The sequence below is a fragment of the Halichoeres trimaculatus genome, unplaced genomic scaffold (genome assembly GCF_033239565.1).
Source record: "Halichoeres trimaculatus isolate MK-OKI-2021-1 unplaced genomic scaffold, fHalTri1.1 fHalTri1_scaffold_4, whole genome shotgun sequence".
Taxonomy (NCBI): Eukaryota; Metazoa; Chordata; class Actinopteri; order Labriformes; family Labridae; genus Halichoeres; species Halichoeres trimaculatus.
Window position 1 is genome coordinate 12,905,769 of NW_027437182.1, and position 22,300 is coordinate 12,928,068.

The 22,300-nt window shown below is 39.0% G+C and overlaps 3 protein-coding genes across 3 annotated transcripts in view; 1 reads left to right on the forward strand and 2 right to left on the reverse strand.

Annotated features, from left to right (window-relative positions):
• Positions 1-811: 811 nt before the first annotated feature.
• On the reverse strand, positions 812-12,244 carry tdrd5 (tudor domain containing 5). Its single transcript, XM_074667473.1, has 18 exons — positions 11,786-12,244; positions 10,695-10,928; positions 10,335-10,546; positions 9,344-9,650; positions 9,064-9,215; positions 8,890-8,973; positions 8,694-8,750; positions 8,283-8,445; positions 7,159-7,334; positions 6,869-7,080; positions 6,503-6,712; positions 6,355-6,421; positions 5,153-5,353; positions 4,921-5,013; positions 2,965-3,030; positions 2,591-2,776; positions 2,336-2,498; positions 812-1,441 (listed from the first exon to the last, which is right to left on the reverse strand). Exons 2-18 carry the CDS (start codon positions 10,924-10,926, stop codon positions 1,338-1,340), a joined length of 2,685 nt encoding a protein of 894 aa, XP_074523574.1. The 5' UTR covers positions 10,927-10,928; positions 11,786-12,244; the 3' UTR covers positions 812-1,337.
• An 895-nt stretch (positions 12,245-13,139) lies between these two features.
• lsm4 (LSM4 homolog, U6 small nuclear RNA and mRNA degradation associated) lies at positions 13,140-15,968 on the forward strand. The gene is made up of 5 exons (XM_074668414.1): positions 13,140-13,268; positions 13,711-13,752; positions 14,482-14,580; positions 14,886-15,066; positions 15,217-15,968. Exons 1-5 carry the CDS (start codon positions 13,266-13,268, stop codon positions 15,327-15,329), a joined length of 438 nt encoding a protein of 145 aa, XP_074524515.1. The 5' UTR covers positions 13,140-13,265; the 3' UTR covers positions 15,330-15,968.
• Positions 15,969-16,639: 671 nt separating this feature from the next.
• LOC141789178 (E3 ubiquitin-protein ligase rnf213-alpha-like) overlaps positions 16,640-22,300 on the reverse strand; it is a 40,715-nt gene continuing 35,054 nt past the window's right edge. The window contains exons 56-67 of the mRNA XM_074668513.1: positions 22,103-22,277; positions 21,583-21,671; positions 21,142-21,393; positions 20,398-20,527; positions 19,949-20,026; positions 19,465-19,645; positions 19,110-19,314; positions 18,770-18,847; positions 18,128-18,325; positions 17,796-17,885; positions 17,414-17,592; positions 16,640-17,307 (exon numbers count right to left, since the gene is read on the reverse strand). Of these exons, the coding sequence (XP_074524614.1) occupies positions 17,151-17,307; positions 17,414-17,592; positions 17,796-17,885; positions 18,128-18,325; positions 18,770-18,847; positions 19,110-19,314; positions 19,465-19,645; positions 19,949-20,026; positions 20,398-20,527; positions 21,142-21,393; positions 21,583-21,671; positions 22,103-22,277 (1,812 nt within the window). The 3' untranslated portion in view covers positions 16,640-17,150. The remainder of the gene's footprint in view (positions 17,308-17,413; positions 17,593-17,795; positions 17,886-18,127; positions 18,326-18,769; positions 18,848-19,109; positions 19,315-19,464; positions 19,646-19,948; positions 20,027-20,397; positions 20,528-21,141; positions 21,394-21,582; positions 21,672-22,102; positions 22,278-22,300) is intronic.

The window sequence follows — 22,300 nt, forward strand, 5'->3', positions numbered from 1 at the left end:
GTGTAGGTTATGAAAGTGCTGCTTAAATCTACTCACTGTGGTTGGATCAAATCCCTTTCAGCATCTCAGTCTCACAAGCATGTTCTCATCCACCACTTGGACTGGGGCGTTAATTTACAGTTTTGTTTCTCTGACACACAACACAAAAGACGATGAGGATGCTGAGGTAGGAATGTGGAGATAACAGTGCTCCTGTTTAGACGGTCTGATCCTATTCCTAAAAATCCAAGCCATTAAAACCTCTGAGCCTCATTCAGGCTCCTCTGCTGTTTGCTGCTAATTCAGCAGCAACCACATTACTCTCCTCCTTAATAAGGTTTACTGTGTGTCTGCTTTACCAGCCGTCATCTCCCCTTTCTCCACGCGCACACACACACACACACACACACACACACACACACACACACACACACACACACGACTAATTGAGCCTGTGTCGTGCAATGTCTTTGTGTGTTCATTTCTACAAGCTGTCTGTTGGTGTTGAAAAACTGCAGAAGTGCAGTGTGTTATTATACGCATGTTCGTTAAAGACACACAACTTTTTGTGTCTGTTAAAGGACAAGAACACTCAAGAGTGTAAGAAGACCAGTGTGTTATTGTCTGCTGAAAAGCAGTACGTGCATGCAAAGTGGAGCTAAGCTTTGTGTAAGTAAGAGACAGAAATGCGTTTATGTTAAATGTTACTTTGCTCGAGACAGTTTTAATGTTATTTACAGCATGTGAGTTGATACTTTACTGTATGTGAGAGTGAAAGGAGGAGCTTTTCTCATTAGGAGCCCTTTACAAAGATTAATTGTCTCAGCCAGTAAGGATTGTGGGATCAGCAGGATGCAGACTGATAATCAGAACTCTTAGGGAGCACGTTTCGGAGCTCTACTTAATAACACAAAGAAATACATCAAATCCTTCTTCTGGTTTTATTTAATCTAATATAGTTTTTGTGTTTCATTCAAGGAGAGTCAAGTTAATGGAAACGGGCATTGTGAAAAGAAATATGACGTGTCAGACGCTGAACTCGTAAAGTATTTGAAACCACAACTAAGAATCACATGACACAAACTTTAATACGAAAATATTCTATCAAATAAAATTTATTTTTTAACATAAAATTACATTTATCTTTTCCTAAATTCTCCCGTAATTCTCATTTTCAATATCACATAGAAAAACATCAACTCTTTCCAGAACAGCAATTTTAAAATTAGTAAAATCAAACAATGTAACTAATAAACTTATTGTCACGTTCTGACAACAAAACAAAACAAACAAACAAACACAGAATAAAAGTTCTTCTTTCATAACAAAAATAATCATCAGGTCTTTTAAAATGACTCTCAGGTTGTTTGATTGGGAGTTGTTTTGGGGCTGAATGAAGCAGACACCACCTTTCTGGCCCCAAACAGAGGAAACACAAGGCCTGAGTGGTAATAGGACACACCTGAAACAGACAAAAATAAGACACATGAAAGAAATAAAGATTAGTTTTATAAGGAAAGCTGTTTAATAACAGAGCTCACAGACATTTTTAGACACTTTTTATCTGTTTGTGCTCTAGCTGTTTCCATCTCCTGTTTTTATCTGTTTGATCAGCTGTGTAATGCACTTTAACGCTACAGCTCAAAAGAAACGGTTTGCAGATAATTCCTTCTTGACCCATTTTAGTTTTTCATACTAGATCTCTGTGCATGTGTGATGGAAGCATCAGTGTGTGTGCACACCAGCACGAATGCAATGTAATGAAAGCAGCCTGTTGGGTCAAATGGCTCTGGTAACAGGTCTGATTCAATCTGTGTCAGCTTCCCTGTGCAGGAACATCTACCACAGTAAGCAGCAGGGTCGAAATCAATATCTGTGCAGCATCTGTGCACACAAACTCATTTCATTGAAGGCTTGTCTTTCTCTGTGTAATGTGCAGGTTGATGACAGCCACTAGGAAATCATGTTTTAAATCCTGACAGGTTGTGTTCTCTTTCAACAGAAAGATCTAGATTGTTACTATGAATACAATGTGATTATGTTTTAGACTCAGCATCTTGTTACATTTTGGGTCAGTTGGTACATTTTTTTAAATTAATGGATAATTGTTACTTTTCAGGTTGTTGTTACATGTCCAATCCAATCTTTTTCATTTCACAACTTTTCATGAAGCACAGCTAGAATAACTAAAAGATGCAATAATGATCTGATATGTGGTCACAAAACTGCTTCTGTCCAACCCAGTAAACACAACAAATGACAGCCCTCTAAAGGTTCACTGTTATAAACAGTCAGACAAAACTCTCTGCCCTGAGTATAAACTAAAACCTGGCTCCATCAGTGTGTGTTCATGTACCTGGGCTCAGGTCAGGAGTGTGGAGACTCAATGTCCTTAGGATTGAAGGTAACCCTTCAAACGAGGGGGTGGAAGCTCCCGGCCAGCGCTGCTTTTCTTCTTGTGTCCGACAGACAGTGGAATTGATGCCGGATGGTGCTGGGGGAGGAGTCACGCTCAGCGTCTGAAAACAGAACAAAGACTCCTTAATGGAAAAAAAGGCCACACAAAAGGCTCAACAGGAGAACACAATCCAAACATGGCGTGTCTTCTCACCTTAAGATGGTCTGAACAGCGAGCTGGGCTGTTCTTGGTCTGGATCAGATCAGGTGGTACCAGAGTACTGGAGGCTGGAGGGGACCTGCTGCTAGAGGTCAAGCTGTTGGTCGGCGCTGAGTCCGCTGTCCCACTGCTGAGGGTCTCATCATTCAGCAGAACACTGAACGGGTTGGTATCTGACGCCTGACAAAGCACACCAACAACACCCAACTACAGTTCTGCTTTTTTCTGATACTGGTACCAGAGCTTAAACTAAACAACAGATAATGAAGCAATGTACAGAAAATAAAGTTTCACATTTCTGAAAGAGCATGGAGTAAAAGCAGTAGAACTGTGTGTATGTGGACATAGCCAGTGTCAGGTGTTCATACCAATCTGTGGGGGCTGGTCTCAGGCTCACTGACCAACTCGAGGGCTGGCAGCTCTACGTCCTTAACCTAAAGAAAAAAAAAATCTCTTTTTATTCTCAGATTTATCATTTTTATTATTTTAGATTACAGTGACACCCCTCCACCTTGTCTGGAGACTGGACAGTTTTCAGATGACAGGTGAGTGTCGTGCATCACTTTAGCCCTCTGTTGTTGTCAGGACCACTTGCTTTTTATCATATTCCAGTGCAAATGACAGTAAAAGTATTAACAATATCAAAAATCCGTCTGGGAACTTTGCAGTGATGATTAGAGTTGTTTATCTATAGCATTTCAACAACTTTTGTGCCACAGCACTGGATTTTGAGCCATCAGCTGAACTACATCTTGACTAGCACCACTAACTTCCACTATAAACTCAAGGAGATCCACTAATACCTTCTGCTACTGAATGCTTTCTACAGCTTGTTTGTTTGCTTGTGTACAACATAATTCCAGTATTTCAGGATTTGTTCTCAGTTTTAATGATGAAGGATCTAATTTTTTCTCAACCTGTAGGGCAGACTGACATAGGAAGCATAAACTTCTGTCACTGTATTCCATTGTAGCTAATCTGAAACAAGAAACAAAATTGCTTTGATGTCAAGAGATAGATAAGATGAGCAATAACAAGTATTCAAAAAAAGTAAGAATCCGTCACATAATGAAGCCAACTAGCTAACAACATGTAGGCTACATGTTTGCTTTAATTACAATGAAGCTAACTGGTTCCTTGATAGCTAGTTATAATGAAGCCAACTAGTCACTAGATAGCTATTTAACATTAAAAACATTTTCTATTCAATAAGAAAGCGATTTAAACCTCAATGTGTTAACCTGTCACCTCTGGCAACAACATCTGTCACAACCCCTGGTACAGATGGAATGTGTTTTTGCAGCAACTGATCTGTTCAGGCCACTCCTAACTGGACAAAACTCATGCTTCTTAGAGCAAATGTTATGTACAGAAGTAGCTCCACTGCTTTAATACAAAGTTTTCTAGTTTTTGACAGATTTAATAAGAAAAGTCACTCAGATAACACAATTTTTTAAATATGAAATGTGCATATTTACCCCCCAGTTGTCATGGTAGGTGGAGTACTGTTGGTTTAAGGAAACTGAAACCTATTTTATACTTTGACCCCCAAAATGTACACTTTGACACCTAATTTGTCACTGTAGTTTTGCCAGAAGCAAAGATATGGGAGCTCGAAAAAAAAAAAAATCTGCAAATTGGTGGCCATTTTTGAAAAATGCGTTAATTTCTCCTCATTTGTGTAAATAACTTTATTTCTATGGCCCTAAGATACTTCCATACCAAGGAGGGCTTTTGCATCACGATTTGAAGTCAAAAGTTGCTCAACCTCCCTACTATAAGCTCCAGTTTAAAGATTCAGTAACTTAGTTCAAAGTGTAATAACCAGACTTAGTTAAAGGAGAATTTGTAGGATCACAGAGGGCTGGGTGATACACAGAGTCCAAAAAATGAAAATCTAGATGTTGTGTTTGACTTCCTCTGCTGGTACGCTTGTGGATGATAAAGTTTTGTATTTATTGTTCAACTTTTCTAGCACTCAAGTTAAGTTAAGAAATGTTTGACTATACTTTGAATCTGTGTGTGTGTGTTGTGTTGTTGCAATAGCACAATAGCCTGCAGCACTGACAGACAGTATGGCTCGTAAGATAAGAGCTGTGGACAGTGAAGAAATAAAGCTTTAAGGCAACAAATGAAGGCTTGGGAGAGAAAGCGGAGAAGAAGGAGGGGTGGAAAAGAGACAAAGAGTGTGCACTCAAAGATAAGAAGCAAGGCAAACCAGAGCCTAAACTCCAACAGAAACATCAAGGTAGTATGACCAGATATCAGCCTCACAGAGTTGTGCGCAGAGTAGCAACTGCCTCTTGTGTGTGATTGTGGGTTACCTTTGGAGAGGGAACAGTTTCCTCTTCTACCTCTGGTAGGTCAACCATCCCCTCCCCCAAATAGAGACTCACTGGACTGATCGGAGGAGAAAGCTGAAAAAGTGAAAGAAAAAACAAGTTATAAGATCAATTATATCTGAGCATTTACTCTTCTTATCAGTTTTTGTGTCAACTTTTAATCACACATGGGTATTTATCAGGTCCATGCAGAAGGTAAATGTGTGTGGCTTACTGGTGCACTGACTGCAGGTCTGCAGGTGGTCCCATGGCCCTGGCTCAGTAGGACAGTGTGAAGGTAGATGTCTTCATCAGTGTGTGTGTCACACAGGTAGAGCTGCAGCACATCACCTATATAGCCATCCAAAGCTCCCACCAGGGGGCGATCAGAGCACTGCCTCTTAAAAGAAGCCACGGCCTCAGGAGTCCAGCTGCCCTGGAAAAGGCAAACACAACAATCTTCAGAGCAACATTTGTAGCATGACAGTTTAAACATACTCGTATTTAAAAAAAATTTCTTGCATATGGAACATACAGATCTAAATATGATGTTTTAAACATGACGGGTTGAGCAAGAATATTAGGGAATGATTAACAGACAAGAAGAAAATGTAACAAATATGCAGGATTAATGCATTTAGTATATTACATTCTTTTTTTCACAAAACTTAAAGGAGTTACAGCGGACGACTTAGGGATCAAACTTCAGACAGCATAAGGCTTAGGCCTGGGACGATATTCAATAAATCAATTAATCGTACGATTAATTTTGCTGGCCTCGATATACCGCCATGTACATGCGTGTTTGTTAACTTTGTCTCTCACCTCCAAACAGGCTGGATAATAATAATAATCATAATAATAATAACAATAATAATAATACGTTTTATTTCAAGGTGCCTTTCAAGACACCCAAGGACGCCATACAAAACATATTTTAAAAACATTCAACAAAAGTTAAAAAAGAAAAATGTATATATGTAAAAGTTTAAGAGAAATTGATTCAAAAGTAAATAGATTACAGTTAGGTTGAGTAGGCCAGGCAGAAAAGATGGATTTTAAGTCAATGCCACGGAGGTCCGGTGGGAGGGAGTTCCAGAGACGGGGAACAGAGTGACTGAAGACTCAGGACCCCAGAGATTACAAGAGAGGTTACTCTGTGCATCACTCTCAGCACCTGGGTGTGATTGTCCTACTAATACTCATGAGAAATAAAACTTTATTGCATTTAAAGGTGTGTTTCATTATTATGATATATTATTTTACATTAGTGATTCATTTGGTCTCAAAATAACATTGTCAATAATATCATTTATCGTCAATAATTGTGGGACAATATTTCGTCCAGCAAAATTTGTTATCAGCCCAGGACTAATAAGGCTTTATCAGCTTCAATATGAGAACTGTTTTACATCAACAGGTAATGATCAAACTCACAGTGACGGGTTTAATTCCAGCCAGTGATGCAGGAACAGCTTGTGCAGGCAGAATGGAATAGCATGATCTGAGGAAGAGGAGAGAGGAACCTCAGAGAGAATCCAAACACAGGCACTCATCAGTTTGATTACGGTTGTGTTGATCCTACTTGAGGAACTTGAGGTTGGCTGTCTGTTCCACATTCATGTCGCCAAAGTCCACATAGTAGACCTCCACCTGTGTGGGACTGATGATCCGATGGATCACTACTCTGTAGAACCACATTCCAGTGGGTGACGCACAGCACACCTGCCCTATTCGGACAAATCTCTCTGGGAGGCGGTATCGCTCTGACATCTCAGGACATGCATAAAACCATCTTGAGGAAAACAAAAAGACGAGAAGAAATTTTGCTTTTACACATTAAGGAACATGAAAAAGTAGACAACTTCAATCACGATGCTGAGAAAGTGCTGAATGATATCTGATGATGTGTTTTGATCTTTCTCAGTGTGGTCACCATCATTTCCATCACCTCATCTCAAATATCATCTTCTCCAAAGCTCGGCCGTCAGGCTGACTGAATCGAATGAAGAAGTTCCCCGGCGACTCGACGTGCTCCACCAGCACCTCAACCAGCTCTCGAGCTGCACGGCGTGCTGGGGGTTTGAGACGCTGACTCTGCAAGGCGTCCAGAGGCACTGCAGAGCTGTGATGCACCTGAATGGCAGGGTACACTTCGGGTATCTACAAACACACAGAACAAAGTCAGAGAGTAGTGGTTTACTGAAGTCTTTTGTTGACAACAAAACTAAGTAGTCCAACCATTTTGTAGGTCTTGGAGTTGTTATTGATCTCTAGATCTTCACACTCAGAGTTTTCTGTGCTATTGTCATCTTCTCCCTCCAGTCCACCTTCCCAAGCCGACTCTCCCCTGCTGAAGTAGAAGCTCCTTGATGTTTTCTTCACATCTTTTTCACAACTTTCAGACTCTTTGGGTTCTTCGGAGAAAAGAAAACACATCTTGCAGTCATTAGCTGCATTTCCATTACACCTAGAAGTGAGCAAAACCTAAATTTCACAATAAAAACAGTGATCGAAACACCATTACTCGAAAATTAAAAAAAAAAAAAAACAACTCTCAAATTTGGATAAAGTTTTTACTCTCTTATGAGGTGGTCTTTCACAAGTTTCGATATTGGACTTTCTCACATAAGAGCCAAGGAAATGCCTTTTTCCGCAGATCACGTTGCATTATCACACCTCCCTCACCTCCTCTGCCACGATCCTCTTTCTTAAAAGTCCCTAGTGCGTGTCCACTGCCACACATATGAATGCCAGCGTTTATATTGTAACACCTTTGCAGTTAGTTGTGTTCAGAGCATATGATTGTGTTTTTGACCGTCAGTAGTGAAGGCATCAGAAAGGCTGTGAGTGGGTCAGCATCAGAGTGCAGCAGGAGGGAGGGGCAGAGGTGGAGATGATGATTTTCATTCAATGTTTTGTTCGTGCCTGTTTTGAGTTGGCGTGGTCACAAAACACTAATGTCCACAAATCTGCATCATTATCAGCAACTGGACGTACATAGTCTATTATTTTACTCAAGTTGTGCACAATTCTAGTCGTAATGGAAACACTGATAAGGCACAATTGTTCTTTTTCTAAACTTCAGATAAATTGCTACTTTGCAAAAAGGTGTAATGATAACTCAGCTTCAGAAGCCAGTGTTCCATGACTGCAACACTGTGATCATCATAGAAATATTTACGTTTTTAAACTGTTTTAGAACTATTTTTCTTCTTCTCACATGAAACATCATAGTACAACAAAGCAAATAAAGAGTCAAGAATTAAAGAGACAGAGCTGCAGTGCACATTTTGTAGAAGGACAAAAGTGAGGTCTCTGGAATCATGAGGCCTACTGTGGATATCTGAACACATCATGCCCACCTGCTTGTTTGTCATCTCTGTCCCGTATGTCCATGACTATCAAGGGTTGACCACTGTCACGCCCTGCAGGTTTCAGGTGGAACATGTCGCTCATGGCGCTGACCAGTTCTGTGACACTGACAAAGCCGCTCTGGGACAGTGGCAAGTCCTGACCAAAAAGCCTCTGAGGAGAAAAAAACACATCCGAGGAGAAATTTACAGATGCAATCCTTTTATCATTCGTCCAAAAACTGCTCACGGGTTAGTCTAACAAGAGTTATTTTGTAGATTAAGACTTTGAAAATAAAAGACAGTGACTTTCAAAAATAATAAATTCAGTTAAAGAACTCTTCATCCTATGACTTTGTTTTATTTTTAAGCTACGGTAACAAAAATCAAGCAAACAGAGGCACCGTCTGTCTCTTTCTGTACCTTGTACTCCACAGGCAGGTCATGCACTGATACTCCTCCACTGTTCTGTCGAACAACCTGCAGGAGATTATAAACATATGAAAGTATTTAATTAAATTACTCACAACTATCCCTTTTGGTTGTTTCATATATCAAAATGATCCCTGCCATGTAAGTGAATCAGGTGTCTGCATGTACACTAACACAGAGGTCTGACCTCTCGCAGCTTGTCTTTCAGCTCCTGGCTAATGGTGCCTGCTACTCCATTCTCCACAATCTGTTGGCGAAGGTCCTCCTCCAGCTGAATATGAAACAAAGAAGACAGACAACATGAAATTAAAACACCAAACGCTACAGTTATACTTCACTTTGATCATGAATACATACAAACCTTTAAGACTCGTTTCTGAAAGAGATGACCCTGGCAGACCTCTTGGTTCACCTCTTGGTTCTTCTCAGGCTTGTCACTGACTGAAGTTGTGTTTTTATTGATGAAGCTAGGTACAGTTTCCAGAGAAGGCTGGTTAACAGGACTCTGCTTCACTGTGAATTTAATTGGAAAGAATAACAAAGGCATGTTGGAAATTAAGATGACAACCAGCCTAAAACAAGGAGGGCACAACAAACAGCTACTGAAACAAAGATCTGAATGTTCTCTGCGTGCACTTTACCTGGGGATGTTGTTGGACTCTTGACTTTAAGATGTGGCTCTTTGAAGGCTGACTTCGGAGTTCTATGATGTTCTGGCTGTATGGGAACACTCTTCCTCTGTAAGCTGGGTGGTGTGAGCAGTGGCCTAGGGATCATGTGCTCTCTTAGACTCAGAACTGATCCCAGCCTGGTCTGATGGATAACAACCAGGTTGGCTGCTGCCTCCAGCATTTCTCCAGCGCAGTAAAAGCCATAGCTGTGGACACGCAAGGGGTGTCCAAAGCAGCGCAAGAACGAAGATTCAAGGTCTGACAGTCTGAGTGGACCCTGGTGGAGAATAGATGCATTGTTACTTTACACACAATACTATTTGACTGTGACAGAGCTGTGTGTCTTGCTTTAAAAGGGAAAAAGATAACTACATCATGTAATTCATCAGGCATTTAACATTACTAAAATGAAATTTTCTTTTAGATTAATGTTTGTCTGATCTGTGTCTGTTAAGAAATTGTGAAAATAAACCTCATCTGGCTCATCTTTGACTTTTCTGACAGCTCTATCCTCCAAACACGCTCGATTTGTATTCTGGATTTTCATATGAAAAAAGTGCAAGTCTTCAAACAGCAACATACTAATGTCATAAATTAATCCCTGAACCTGCCTGTAAACCAACTCACAACAGACAGTTCAAAAGACAGCATGAGATCTTCAGAGACTTGCTGAGATGAAGAGGTCATCGCATAAGGATCTGCTAACTCATTCAGGACAAGCAAAAGCTTGCCAATCAGAACAAAGGAGGATTTTAGAGCACGGAGCCTTAAAGAGACAGCAGCTACAAGAAAGTTTAGCAGACAGAAGCTGAAATAAGGATTTCCTGAAACTCCAGCATGAGAAAAAACTTTTTTTAGGCTCTACATCACATGAAGCCACATATAGGGTACCAGAGTAGCAGTATAAAGCCTAAAAAAACACAATTTAATGAGTAAATGTCATAATATCTTCTAGTCATACCTGGGAGAGTAAGATGCGGAGCTGTGCCCTCAGCTGAGCAGGCAGAGCAGGAGGAGCACATCCTCTCCTTGGGAGCACTACAGACTGCATCGCGTACCAGTTGCGTGGGGAGTAGAAGCTGGCACCTCCTCTCCAGACCTTCTTGTTGGTTTTTGGCATTCGCTGTTTGGCAACCAGCTCTTCAATGTTTCGAGTGGACTCATCACCAACAGCTGCAATGATGATCATGTAAGAGGGATCGCATAAGGTAGAGAAACCTTTAGATTGTAAGCATCATACAACATTTTGATGAAATATTCTTCATTTAAAATTTAATTTCAGTAGCACTCATGCTTGAACAGGATAACAAAAATACTTTACCCTTCAGGAATATGCTGCCATCTGGCCTGAAGTTAATGGTTACTATGTCAGGAATCTCCTTCACCATATCCATGATGTCTCTAAAGCCCAGGGCTTTCAGGGGCATTGGGTACCCAAACATGGCCACATAGTCTCTCCTGAGCTGGTTAGGTTCCAAACCCATCTTTGATGAAAGAAGTAAGGAGCGAACATCTTTCTTCAGCTTTACCAGAGTTTCCTCCTGGTTCATCATGTCTGAAAACAGCAGCAGAAACCAAACTTATGGACACTGTGAACCCAAGCACAGAGTTAAAATGCAGACAGGTTCACCACAAAAAGGTTAATAGTGCAGAATTTAAGACACAAAGGTAACAACAACACAACTAGAAAAGCAGTCAAAGAGCGCAGACCTCCACCAAGCATGTTGTGATTGTTATGCAACCCTTCAGTACTACTTCAATGTTATACTCCCTTTCAGCAGACTGTTTGCTACAATTTGGTGTTAGTTGCAGGCTTGTATGATAATTTGTTACCTGACAGAGTTGAAAACTATGATGACCCAGAATATATATCATATGCTGGATCTTAGTATCCAAACAAACAAACAAAAAACAAACAAAAACAAACTCTCCCAAAAACATAACCCACCTTGGCGGAGGTAATCACAGCGAGAAATGTTATCATTGCATTCACAGAACTTATACTAGTTTACATCAATTCAGGTCCATTTGGGCCTCCAGTAATATCAGTAACACACCTTATCACTATGCACATGGCTAAAACTGTTGAATTAGCAAAACTTGACACTAAAGCTAGTCTTTAACTAACCTTTTGATGGAAGTCTCCGACCGTGGGTGCCACTGCCGCAATTTTAACTTAGTAGTAAACTTTAAAAATTCAGCCTTTCTTGTTAAAATCTGCCGAACTCAACTGATTTTTTAATATGTTGTATCTTCACAAAATGTGTTTTCACAACCACGCGCTTCTGGCGTTACCAACACAAGTTTAAAAAATGAAAGAAGGAAAATAAACACACAAAAACAAGAATACCTTCGTTGCTAACAGATCACTAGCATGCAAAGTGTGTTCTCAGATATTAAAGAAACACTCACCGTTCCTTTGGTTACCTTGCTAGGATTACATTAATTTGCATGAAGGTTGCAACACCTTTGACAAGGTATTTTCTCAAACGTAGGTCGTTTACTGTAGAAGTGAAGACTACTCTGCAGGAAAAACGAGAAAGTTATGGGCGCGGAGTTGAAACGAAAAGAACATAAGCACCACACGTGCGTTTAGCGTTCAAAGCCGAGGCTACAAAGTTTGGGCCGCGTGGAGAAAAAGATAGGTCGGCTCAGGGGCATTGTGGGTCCAAACCCGTCACATGGACTCTCAGTGTGAGATTGTAATGAAATACTTGGTTTGAGCGGTACTTTCGAACTAATAGGTCGAAAATACAGGACTGAAAAGAAAGGAAAACATGGTATGCCAAATGGCGTTATCTGCTTTCTTTGCGTAAAATACTACGCAAGTATAGTGTGCGTGCATCCTGCAGTGCGTGCACATGCGCATGCGCGAACCTCCCACCAAAGATATTCTTCTTGGTAAGATTCAACGATAGCTATGGAGTAGTGAGAGTGCCAAATTACAAAAATAAATCTATAAAAGAATAAATGAATAAATTATATACTAATCTATAAAAGAATAAATGAATTAATGAATTAATGAATAAATTAAATAAGAATCTAAGAAATAATAAATAAATAAATAATATATAAGAATCTATAAAAGAATAAAAAAAAACGAATTAATTAATAAATTATATGAGAATCCACAAAAGAAAAGGCTAATAAAAACAGAAATATAAAGAAAATAAATAAATAAATAAACAGAAAAGTGCTTAATAAATACATAATCAAGTAAATGAAGAAAGAAAGAAAGAAAGAAAGAAAGAAAGAAAGAAAGAAAGAAAGAAAGTAGTTATATGAAGTGATTTTAATCAAAGAATAGAGCCTTAAAATAAAAGGCTAATAAAAGTATGAATATAAAGACAAATAAATAAAAGTATTTGAATCACAATATGCGCAGAAAAATATGCCCAGTAGGAATGTCGTTGTACACATGCGCAGAAAGAAACCTATTGTGGAAGAAGGATGGGGGGTGAAACCTTGACAGGTGAACTTTTAAGATTGGCTGAAATTACAGAACACAACGATTATGATTTTCGTTTTTTGAGAGCGCGTCTACGTCGGTTAGGTTGTGAAACTTAACTTTTTCCTTTTTTGGAAGGGCAAGTCCTAATTTTATAGATAAATTAATTGATTTGTATGTACTTTTTTCCTTCAATATTGCTAGATTCTCTGTTATTCCCAACGTAATTTTTTTATTCGAGGTGCATTTAAATTCTTCAGATTCCAGACACATAAATAACCAATATCATTCAATGACTCTTTTAGTCTCCGGTACATTAGGTGGCGCTGTGCACCTTCACAGTAGTATAACAATCCGTTAGAAATAACCCGAAGAAGAAAAAGAAGCAGCTCATTGTGAGGTCGTGGTATCTGTGCAGAGCTAACATTAAAATACAGTCTCAATATGGTAAGAATTGAACAAATATGGACAAATGTCTCCTTGGTAGATGTCTTATAGGTGTTTGGGTGCACGTTAACCCAATTACTAACGATAGCTGCGTTAGCACGACAGTAATTTACAGTGATGTGCGTCATGCTAAGTGTTAGCTGTTGTAGCTTTAACTTAACATAGAGCTGCCGAAAATCTCTAAATTACGTTAAGAAGATCATCAGAAGCTCCATTGTTTTTGATAAACATATACCCTTCGCATGTTAAAATGTAGTTTAAGTCAACTGGACATATCACTTCTTCGGTGGAAAGAAAAGCTTACGAAAGTGAACAAAATCAACATCGTTACTGTGAAATCCCCGGCTTAGTTTCCTTGCAGTTAGCTCTTTTAGAGTTTATGCTTTATGTTTACATCAGGTGATTACTTCGTGTGACCTGTTTTCCTGGTTTACCTTTACAGCTACCCCTGTCTCTCCTGAAGACTGCCCAGAACCATCCTATGGTGAGAAGATACTGACACTTGTCTTATTTATAGGAACTAATAATAGGAGTTTTGGCTGCACATAAACTGTGTGATGATTCAGTACAAAATTGTTTGATTTGTGACATTGTATACATTTTTACAGGAACAGTTCGTGTTGTTTTAACTATCATTATTTGAAATATTGGTTTCAGAATTTGAATTTCCTTATAAATGGAGCAAAGACACATTTTTAATTTCGGAACTGAAAAACATTTGAGGAAATACATAAGCTCATTTGAAACTTGAGGATAGCAACAGGTTTCATAACAGGACAGGGGTGTTTATGACATTGTGTTGCATTGCCTCATTTTTTAACATAACTTCTGGGCCAGTTTAGCACCTGGGGTCTTCTACTACAATGCAATACCGTTATAATGGGTAAAAAAACATATATTTTTTTCCTGTTTTATGCAAGGTCTTCAATGAACACTTATTGTCTGGATGGCAGCACATGTTGGACTGTAACCTGCATATATTGTTCAGTATTGTGCTTTCCTTGATGTGTAAACTACTCAAACCATTAGGAATGCAGTGTTGCTTGAGGGCCTGAAGATCAACACCATCCAGAATCAGTTTTCAACTCTTAAATTCAGAATCTTTAAGTGATATTATTAACTGTCTAAACTCGATTCAAGCTTCTGCAGCCTATCCTGTGATTTGTTATCAACCCTAATAAGCCATTGACTGTTTTTTCTTTTCTTACCTCAGCTGGTGGAGCTGAAAAATGGGGAGACCTACAATGGTCATCTTGTCAGCTGTGACAACTGGATGAACATAAACCTGAGAGAAGTCATCTGCACCTCCAGGGTAAAGCTGAGAACTGTGTTCTTACTTTTCTGCTGTCTGTTAAGCAATTTTGTGTTAGCATGACGCTGTAGCTCATTGTCTGCTAAGTCTCCAGCTTTTGATAGACCACCATCACACCAAACTTACACAAGGCAAAGAACCACCCCCTGTCAAAATGACAGTGAAATGCCAAAACGTGAACTGACATATAGCGGAGCAGACACAGCAAAAAAGAATTCAGTGAAGAACAGAAATGAGACAGATAAAAAATAGAACCACTCTCTCCCTGATCAGGATCCACTGACAGCTCTGCTTCCCTCTAACAGGATGGCGATAAGTTCTGGAGGATGCCTGAGTGCTACATCAGAGGGAGCACCATAAAGTATTTGCGAATCCCAGACGAGATCATTGACATGGTGAAGGAGGAGGTGGTGTCAAAAGGCCGCGGACGTGGAGGTGCTCAGCAGAACAAACAGCAGGGCAAAGGAAGAGGAGGAGCTGGTCGAGGTGAGTGGAAACGGTTTGATCAGACAGACCTCAGCAGTAAAGGTTGTTTGTCCTTGATCTTATAGAGTGGATGGTTTGTTTTACTGCTTCAAAAAAATGACCAAGGATGTTCTTTAATCTTCTCGCCCTCTTAATCCCTCCTCCCTGCAGGTCTGTTCGGTGGTCGTGGCAGAGGAATGAGTGGCCCTGGGCGAGGCCAGCAGCAGCAGCTGCAGCAGGATAAGAAATCGGGCAAACCACCAGGGATGAAGAACCAGCACTGACAGACAACATCACGCCTTCATCAACACATCCTGTTCTTTATAACCATCTCAGTCAGTACAGGAAGCTAATGTTAAATGCTCCTGCTGTGATGTTTGTCAACCACACTTGTAAATGTTAAGAGAAGAAGCTCTTTTACTTCATTTTGTTTTTCAGCACTAGACAGTTTTTTATTCTGACCACATCACAGTGCATCAGAGCTGACAGACGTTTTCTATCATTGAGAATTAAAATCTGAAGTTTGATCAAAGAAGGGTTTCCCATCAGTATGAGCTCTCTTGTGAGTTTTTTTTTTATTTTTGAATATTTCCAGATAAAGTAACTGCCCAGCCCCAACTTCTGCTGCATGATTATAATTTTAATTGCTCTTAATTTTTTGTTGTTTGTGATATTTGGGGTTTTGAAGCTTTTTTTTTTTATGTGTGGTTTATTCACAGCGGTTGGTTCAGTAGAGTGGCACGTGGGGGATTTGGTTTCAGGCCCCCCGAAAAAACTCCCTTGTTTGAGAATTTCTACAATGAAATGGTAGTAAAATGTTTCTAAAGTCTGAACATGTGTTATGTTGGAAGGGTTTTGTTTTATTTTTGTAAGTAAAGATGATGTAAATTATTTACATGAGAATAAAGCAGTTTTTTGTTAGAGTGGTTGTGTTATTTTTGGAACAGATATTTGATTTACTTTTCAAAATTTCCTCTAAAAGTAACACAATATTATTTGTTTGATTGGTAGTTTCATGTAGACATTTTGAAGTCTTTGACAAAAATAGAGCAATATTTGCACTTTCAGGCAGGTAACTCCAGCTGCACTTTTGTCATGAATCTTTCTCACAGTTGCTCAGATTTGTAGCCTTCAAGGTATTCTGCTATAGCTGCAAGGTTTCCAGTCAGTCCCTCTACTTTGCTGCTGCCACCATCTCCCAAGATTCTATCTACAGACTTTTGGAAAACATGGGGGTTCAGTATTACCTCATTGCTTTTTAGTTTTCCTGCATGTCAAATAATGTCAATTAAAAATGTGGGTGATTAGGTCAAAGCCTAGCCCAAAGGCAGCAAATACGGATGTCTCTGCAAAACACTTATAGAAGCTAAACAAATGTATTCAACAGATTTGGTTGGTTGACCTCAACATTTAAATATTAATGAACAACAGTACATTAACCATGATGCTAAAAAAGCAGACCATACTTTTTAATAGTGAACATTTCCAATTTTTTATTTCTTTATTCACTCAGGAAATTATACTGTCACTAGAAGTAAATGCACATTCATTAAACTTTTTTTTTTCAAATTCTACTCAAAAACAGAGACCTACGAGTCTTGTAGGATACATTATTTACTGCATGACAAAAAAAATATACCTGTTCATTAAAGGAGATCTTTCATGAAGACACATTTCACAAAGTGATACATGATTGTTTTCTGAAACCTGAAAACTTCGGTGAAGCTGAGGTCATTATCCAGTCTTTGATTATTTCTTTGTTCCAGATTTATTATACTTAAGAGCCCTGTTGGACTTTGGTAGAAAGTTAGAAAATCTTCCAAAAAAACATCAAGGATATACTCTAAATATATGTGGTAATAAAGAGCACAGTACCAGCTTGACAAAGTTACACAACACTTTACTGAGTAGATGCCTAAAGTAAGACTGAGACAGTAAATCTTTAAATTTCTAACATTGATGAAACAATCAGTAATAACAACAAACCAATAGTGCAAGATAACTATCTTAATTTTTCACACATAATCAGAAAATAAACATAAAAAATCAATGCTAACTTAAACTGTCTGGTTTTCTTCTGATTAACCAGGTCCCCTGTATCCAGTTCAACACTCCATCATCAACTCCTGCCTGACTGTGACAGAGTACTTCCAGGTCTCTACAACCTGAGACAGGTGCAGGTTTTCAGGAAACTTTTGCTCCACATAAACAGGCACCTCCACCTCTTTATGGTCCATGTAAGCAGAAACCGTCTCCTTCACACTGAGGAGTGAGAAACACATGTTAATCCACTCTTACATCTTTGTCCAGAGAACATGCCATGGCTGTGAAAATGATCGAACATATTTTTTCTCTTTAATAGGTTTACCTCCACAAAGGATCAAAATTTTCAGTGGCTCTCAGGCGGCCAAGCCTCAAAATGAGGAACTCATGCATCTCGAGCAGCCACTGGTCCACGTTTCCCCCTGATAAGAAACCTTTGAGCTCAATCTTAGCTTCCTCTCCAAGCGGCATCTGGTACACTGCTGGGTACTCTGAAAAGGGCTCCTTTTAAAATAGAAATGTGGCACAGCAGATCAGCAATATGTGATGAATTAAAATCTAAAATTTGGTGTTTCAAATACACACTCAAATAAGCACAACAGCAAAAATGATGAACGCATTCAACTGATATAAACCACAGGAGGTCAAAGCATGACATCTGACAGTTTCCCTGCAGGTTTTTCAGTGGTTACCACAGTGTCACTCACCCTCTTGAGACGCAGCATGTTCTCAGATTTGAGGGAAATGAGGAGCTGCCACAGACAAACACAGTGTCCAAGGGTGCATCTGCTCAGAGCCTGTAGAAACAACACAGCACTCAAATCAAGCACTTAATGTTTTACATTTGATGTCTCACTGGGACTGAACAGACTGTTTCTGAAGTCAGGACCTGATAGTCATGATATTGCCCAGACTAATGGTTGTAAACAGCTTTAGAAGATTGTTTGACTTCAAAATAAAACATCTATCCTTCAGTGTTCACATTAGTACATTAGGAAAGCATATTCATGTCTGACACAGAAGCTGCCTGTGCACTGACCTGCAGTATGTGTCGATCAATGTTGTCAGACATTTTCAGGATGTCCTGGAGGTAAGTGACCAGCTGCATCCCGGGATTGCCACCTGTCATTGAGAGGAAACCCAAAACCAATTCCACGATTTTGAGTGCTTCACACACCTCGCTGTAGGACTCGAGGTTTCTGGACACGGCGTTGCGGGTCAGAGAGGACAAATCGTCCTGAAGAAACAAGAAGGTAAGTTTGAACAAATAGGTCTCTTCTGTTTTACGAAGTTTATGACTGTAAAAGCTTTGGCTAATTCTTTGAAAGTTTATAGCTCTAGATAGTTTTAACCTGCAAGAAAAAACACATTGAACTCAGTGTTGACCCTTTATTTAAAACATTTGTAAGCCTATAAATAATATTCTATTTTTACAAGTTTATTTACATCAGGCAGTGCTGGGATTACCTATTATCTCCATTTTATAGTAATAAATGAGTTTCAAGTCATACATTTGTAAAAAATAAAAAAAAAACTTTAACGCAATAAGCATAGGAAAGAAGCGATTTCCTGTTAAATTATATATCAGACAGATTCCTAGTTCAGGGATTATTGTTGTTTCACAAAAGACCACCTACAACATGAGTCACAGGTGTATACTTGACAGAGTGGAACAATTTACCTGTTTAACTTTTCCTTTCACAGCTTTAAAAATGGAATCATAGTCTCTCTCTTGTGTGTTGACCAAAGTGGGAATCCCCTAAAATAAAGAACAATGGTCGTGTTGAGGAAAACTCATGATCACCGCTGAGGTTTGTTAACTAAAAAGAAACAGTTCAAATGTCTGCTGAAAAAAGAGCAAATCAAACTGTTGTGTAATCTCTTTAGTTTAGATTTGTTTAGATTGTCAGTTATCAGACATGGAACTTGTTATGCAGGTGTATGGGGGTTTTTCATTCGCGTGTTTGATTTGGTGATTCTGTTTTTGGCTTAAACAAAACATTCCGTCTATGTGAACTTACTATTCTGGTGATGGAGGGTTTCCCCTGCAGGAAGCGGGTGAGGATCTGCTGCTGGATCCTGGGCAAATCATACTGTGATATTGTCTCATGGCCCCGCTCCAAGCTGTACTGACAGTTGGATAGAACCAGAGGGAGCAGGTCTTTGTCCACCTCGTAGCTGATCACATGCTGCTCTGTGAGCTCTGCCAAGCTTACCCTGTAACTGCTGTGGACAGATTATACAAACTTAATACAAACACAGCTTTTATGACTGGAGTTACATTTCTTTTGAAACGAAAAGAAAAGAAAAAAAAGAAACAAAATGAAACGAAAAGAAAAGAAACAAAAAGAAAAGCATCTCTGTAGTTTATTTTACCTGCTGTCTTCTCCAGTTTGATTATCCACAGCATTCACCAGCTCATTTTGTAGGGCCACTAGGTAGCTGACCAGGCCTGTGGCACACAGTCCTGGACCTTGTCGTCGGGGCAGAAGGTACTTTAGGTCACTGTCGTGAGTTAAGTCATCACTGCAGAATTCATCTGGTATCTTCAGCTCATCTGTTGGTGGAAAAGGATTTCAGTTGGGTCATAAACTTCTTTACTAACCTCTAAAAGAAACACCTGAAGTGTCCTTTAAAATGAGTCTTTATCAACACACACAGACCAGAGGGGCTAGAACTTTCCTCTAGTGCAATAAAGTATGTATGGATGTTTGGATTGCCTAATAGTCAGGTAAAAGAACTACATTAATCCTGACTCACATCAGTTTAAACACATGATAACCGAAGGAAAATAAACCCTGATAGAATCAAGTAGGTAAATTAAGTTGTTCATTAGAAAAATGAAAAGTAAAATACTTACTGCTTGTTACTGACTTTCTGAGCAGATTCCAGGTTTTCAGGAAGGTGTCAATTTTTTTCTCAAACCATGTCCTTGAATCTGAAACAAGATAATTCGGAAGTAGTTAGAAGTTTTAGTGTCATGAAATAAAAGAAGACCATGTGTTTGTAAAATGACACACACATCCATGTTTTCTGATTCTTCACCTACACTTCTTTGGAACATTGGTAAATGACTTTGGCCAGCACTTCACAGATTCAGTCAAAAATCTTAGTTTTAGTCAAACTTATGACTTCCAATTCAGAAACTTTAGTCAATGCTTTCCAAAATCTTACTTTTTAATATTGCATATCCATATCTGCCATACAGAATGAAACCAAGATATTGGAGATGTTGTTTGAAGAGTTGGTTAATTAAAGTTCTAAGAATAAACAAGGTGTAGGTATTATGAACAGATGTTCGAGCGTTACCTTTTTGCTTGTCGATGAAATCTCTTATAGAGCCAACAACTTGATCTGATGCATTCTGAAACGTTCTCACCAAGACTCTCTGCAGCATAAGGATGTCTGGAAGATACTTTATCTGCTGAAACTCTCTCTCCTAAGCAAAAAAAAACAATCAATAATCAATGCTGTCATTGTTGATCGTGGGCAATTTCAGACTGTGTGGGAAATGGGAGTTGGATTAATCCCAGACGAGTCTGTTTTGATGAACTAAAGATAAGTCAGCAAGATCAACACGTGATTTTCTCAAAGCCCAACATCATCAGTTGGTGAATCTCTTTAAAAGAGCAATTGTGTCCTTTTAAAAAGAGAAACAACTTTTTTTGGCGTGACAACGACAGAAGAGGCTTCCTGAATGCTGAGATCTGGAATGTTAAGGAAAAGCCCTGAATAGACAGAATTTAAAGTAAATGTTTCAGACAGAGGCTACAATTTTAGGACTTATGTATGAGGTAGGAATTGTTTTAACCATAAATTATTTTCAAGCCAAGACAAGAAAGCCTAAAAATGGGCACAATATCGCTTCATTGTGGACATTGACAAAGGTCAGGAGGTCACATTACAATGACAAACTACACTTTGGAAAAGATATTTACAAGTATTTCACAATAATCTGGCTGGAGGTTATCGAGACTTCCTGAAAAAAAGCAGGATAAAATGTAGAGACTCTAAAGCCAAGTTGTCGCAAAGCTAATACTTCACAAAACTGACCTTCTGCAGGAACCTCCACAGAAGAGGAAGCTCTTCCTTTAGGTCATGCTGCTCCACAATGTGTATGAGGCTGAGCAATGACAGCTTCTCTCTGCAGCTCCAAACAGCTGAGCTGTGGACTTGAGAACCCTGTGCCAATGAGGTCAAGAAGGAGCAGTCATCACTGAAAGCCGTCCTCATGATGAAGTTGGATGAAACACGGGAGTCAGTTCTGATGCTCTCCTTGGCTTCCTCCAGGAGCCCATCTAGATCCTGGACACAAAATATTCGTTGTATGGTTTGTAAGTTAATACAGTTAATAATATGAATATTAGAAAATGAAGTATTAGAGTATTAAAAGGCAGCATAAGTATTGGAATTTAAAACCGTATAAGCTTCCCTGGGGAGAATAAAATGACCAAAAGCACAAATAAATGAATAAACAAAAGTCAAAGGTGTTACCCTCAAATGAGGTGTCATTATGTCTGCAGCCACTGTAGTTTCCCAGTTGTTTCTGGATGCTTTAGTTCTCAAGTAAGGATCGGTATCAGCTAGTCAAAGTCAAGCAGAAAGTTTAATGTAAAAACATCAGATGCCTCGTTATTGTCCACCATTGTGTTAAAAATAGCACAAATTACTTAATGAAGCTACAATTAACAAATTTAAAGCATTTACTGTGTATGTCGAACATAAGCAAGAATTAATAAAGTGTTATTTTAAATTCTATTATTTTGTAATCCATGACCTGGAAATATAAAAAATAAAAAAGGTGTAAAATGAGGTGTTAAATGTGTGAATAAATAGTTCAGAATGTAGCGGCTGACAATAAATACAAAGAGCTCCATCAGTTATGAAGTAACAGATATGTTTAACACAAATAAAATTCAACAAATCACTACAAATCACAACAAAAAACAAAACAGTTGGCCTAAAAGTATTTGAAGAAATGAAGAAAATAGTTATTTGAAATAGTTAGGCTTACTGTGAGTGGACTGCAACAGCTTTTGTAGTGATCTGAGCACCAGGTGGACGGTTGTTATCGTGATGTCAGCTCCTCTTCCCAGTGTCTGTGACAGCTGCTCTATATCCTTTAATATGTGCAGGCTGAGAAACTTATAGGAATCCTCCACAGCTGGCTGGATGATGTTCTGGAAAAACTAATAAGCAAGAGTGCAAAGAG

Bases quoted from the DNA above. Each gene is read 5' to 3' on its own strand.
- tdrd5 (XM_074667473.1), bottom strand. From the start codon at position 10,926: ATGATGAACCAGGAGGAAACTCTGGTAAAGCTGAAGAAAGATGTTCGC. The intron at 9,216-9,343 runs GTAAAGTGCACG...TTAAATTCACAG, and splicing joins GAGTCCAACAACATCCCCAG to TGAAGCAGAGTCCTGTTAAC. The intron at 2,777-2,964 runs GTATGAACACCT...GTGCTTTGTCAG, and splicing joins AGACCAGCCCCCACAGATTG to GCGTCAGATACCAACCCGTT.
- lsm4 (XM_074668414.1), top strand. The intron at 13,753-14,481 runs GTGAGAAGATAC...TTCTTACCTCAG, and splicing joins CTGCCCAGAACCATCCTATG to CTGGTGGAGCTGAAAAATGG. The intron at 14,581-14,885 runs GTAAAGCTGAGA...TCCCTCTAACAG, and splicing joins AAGTCATCTGCACCTCCAGG to GATGGCGATAAGTTCTGGAG.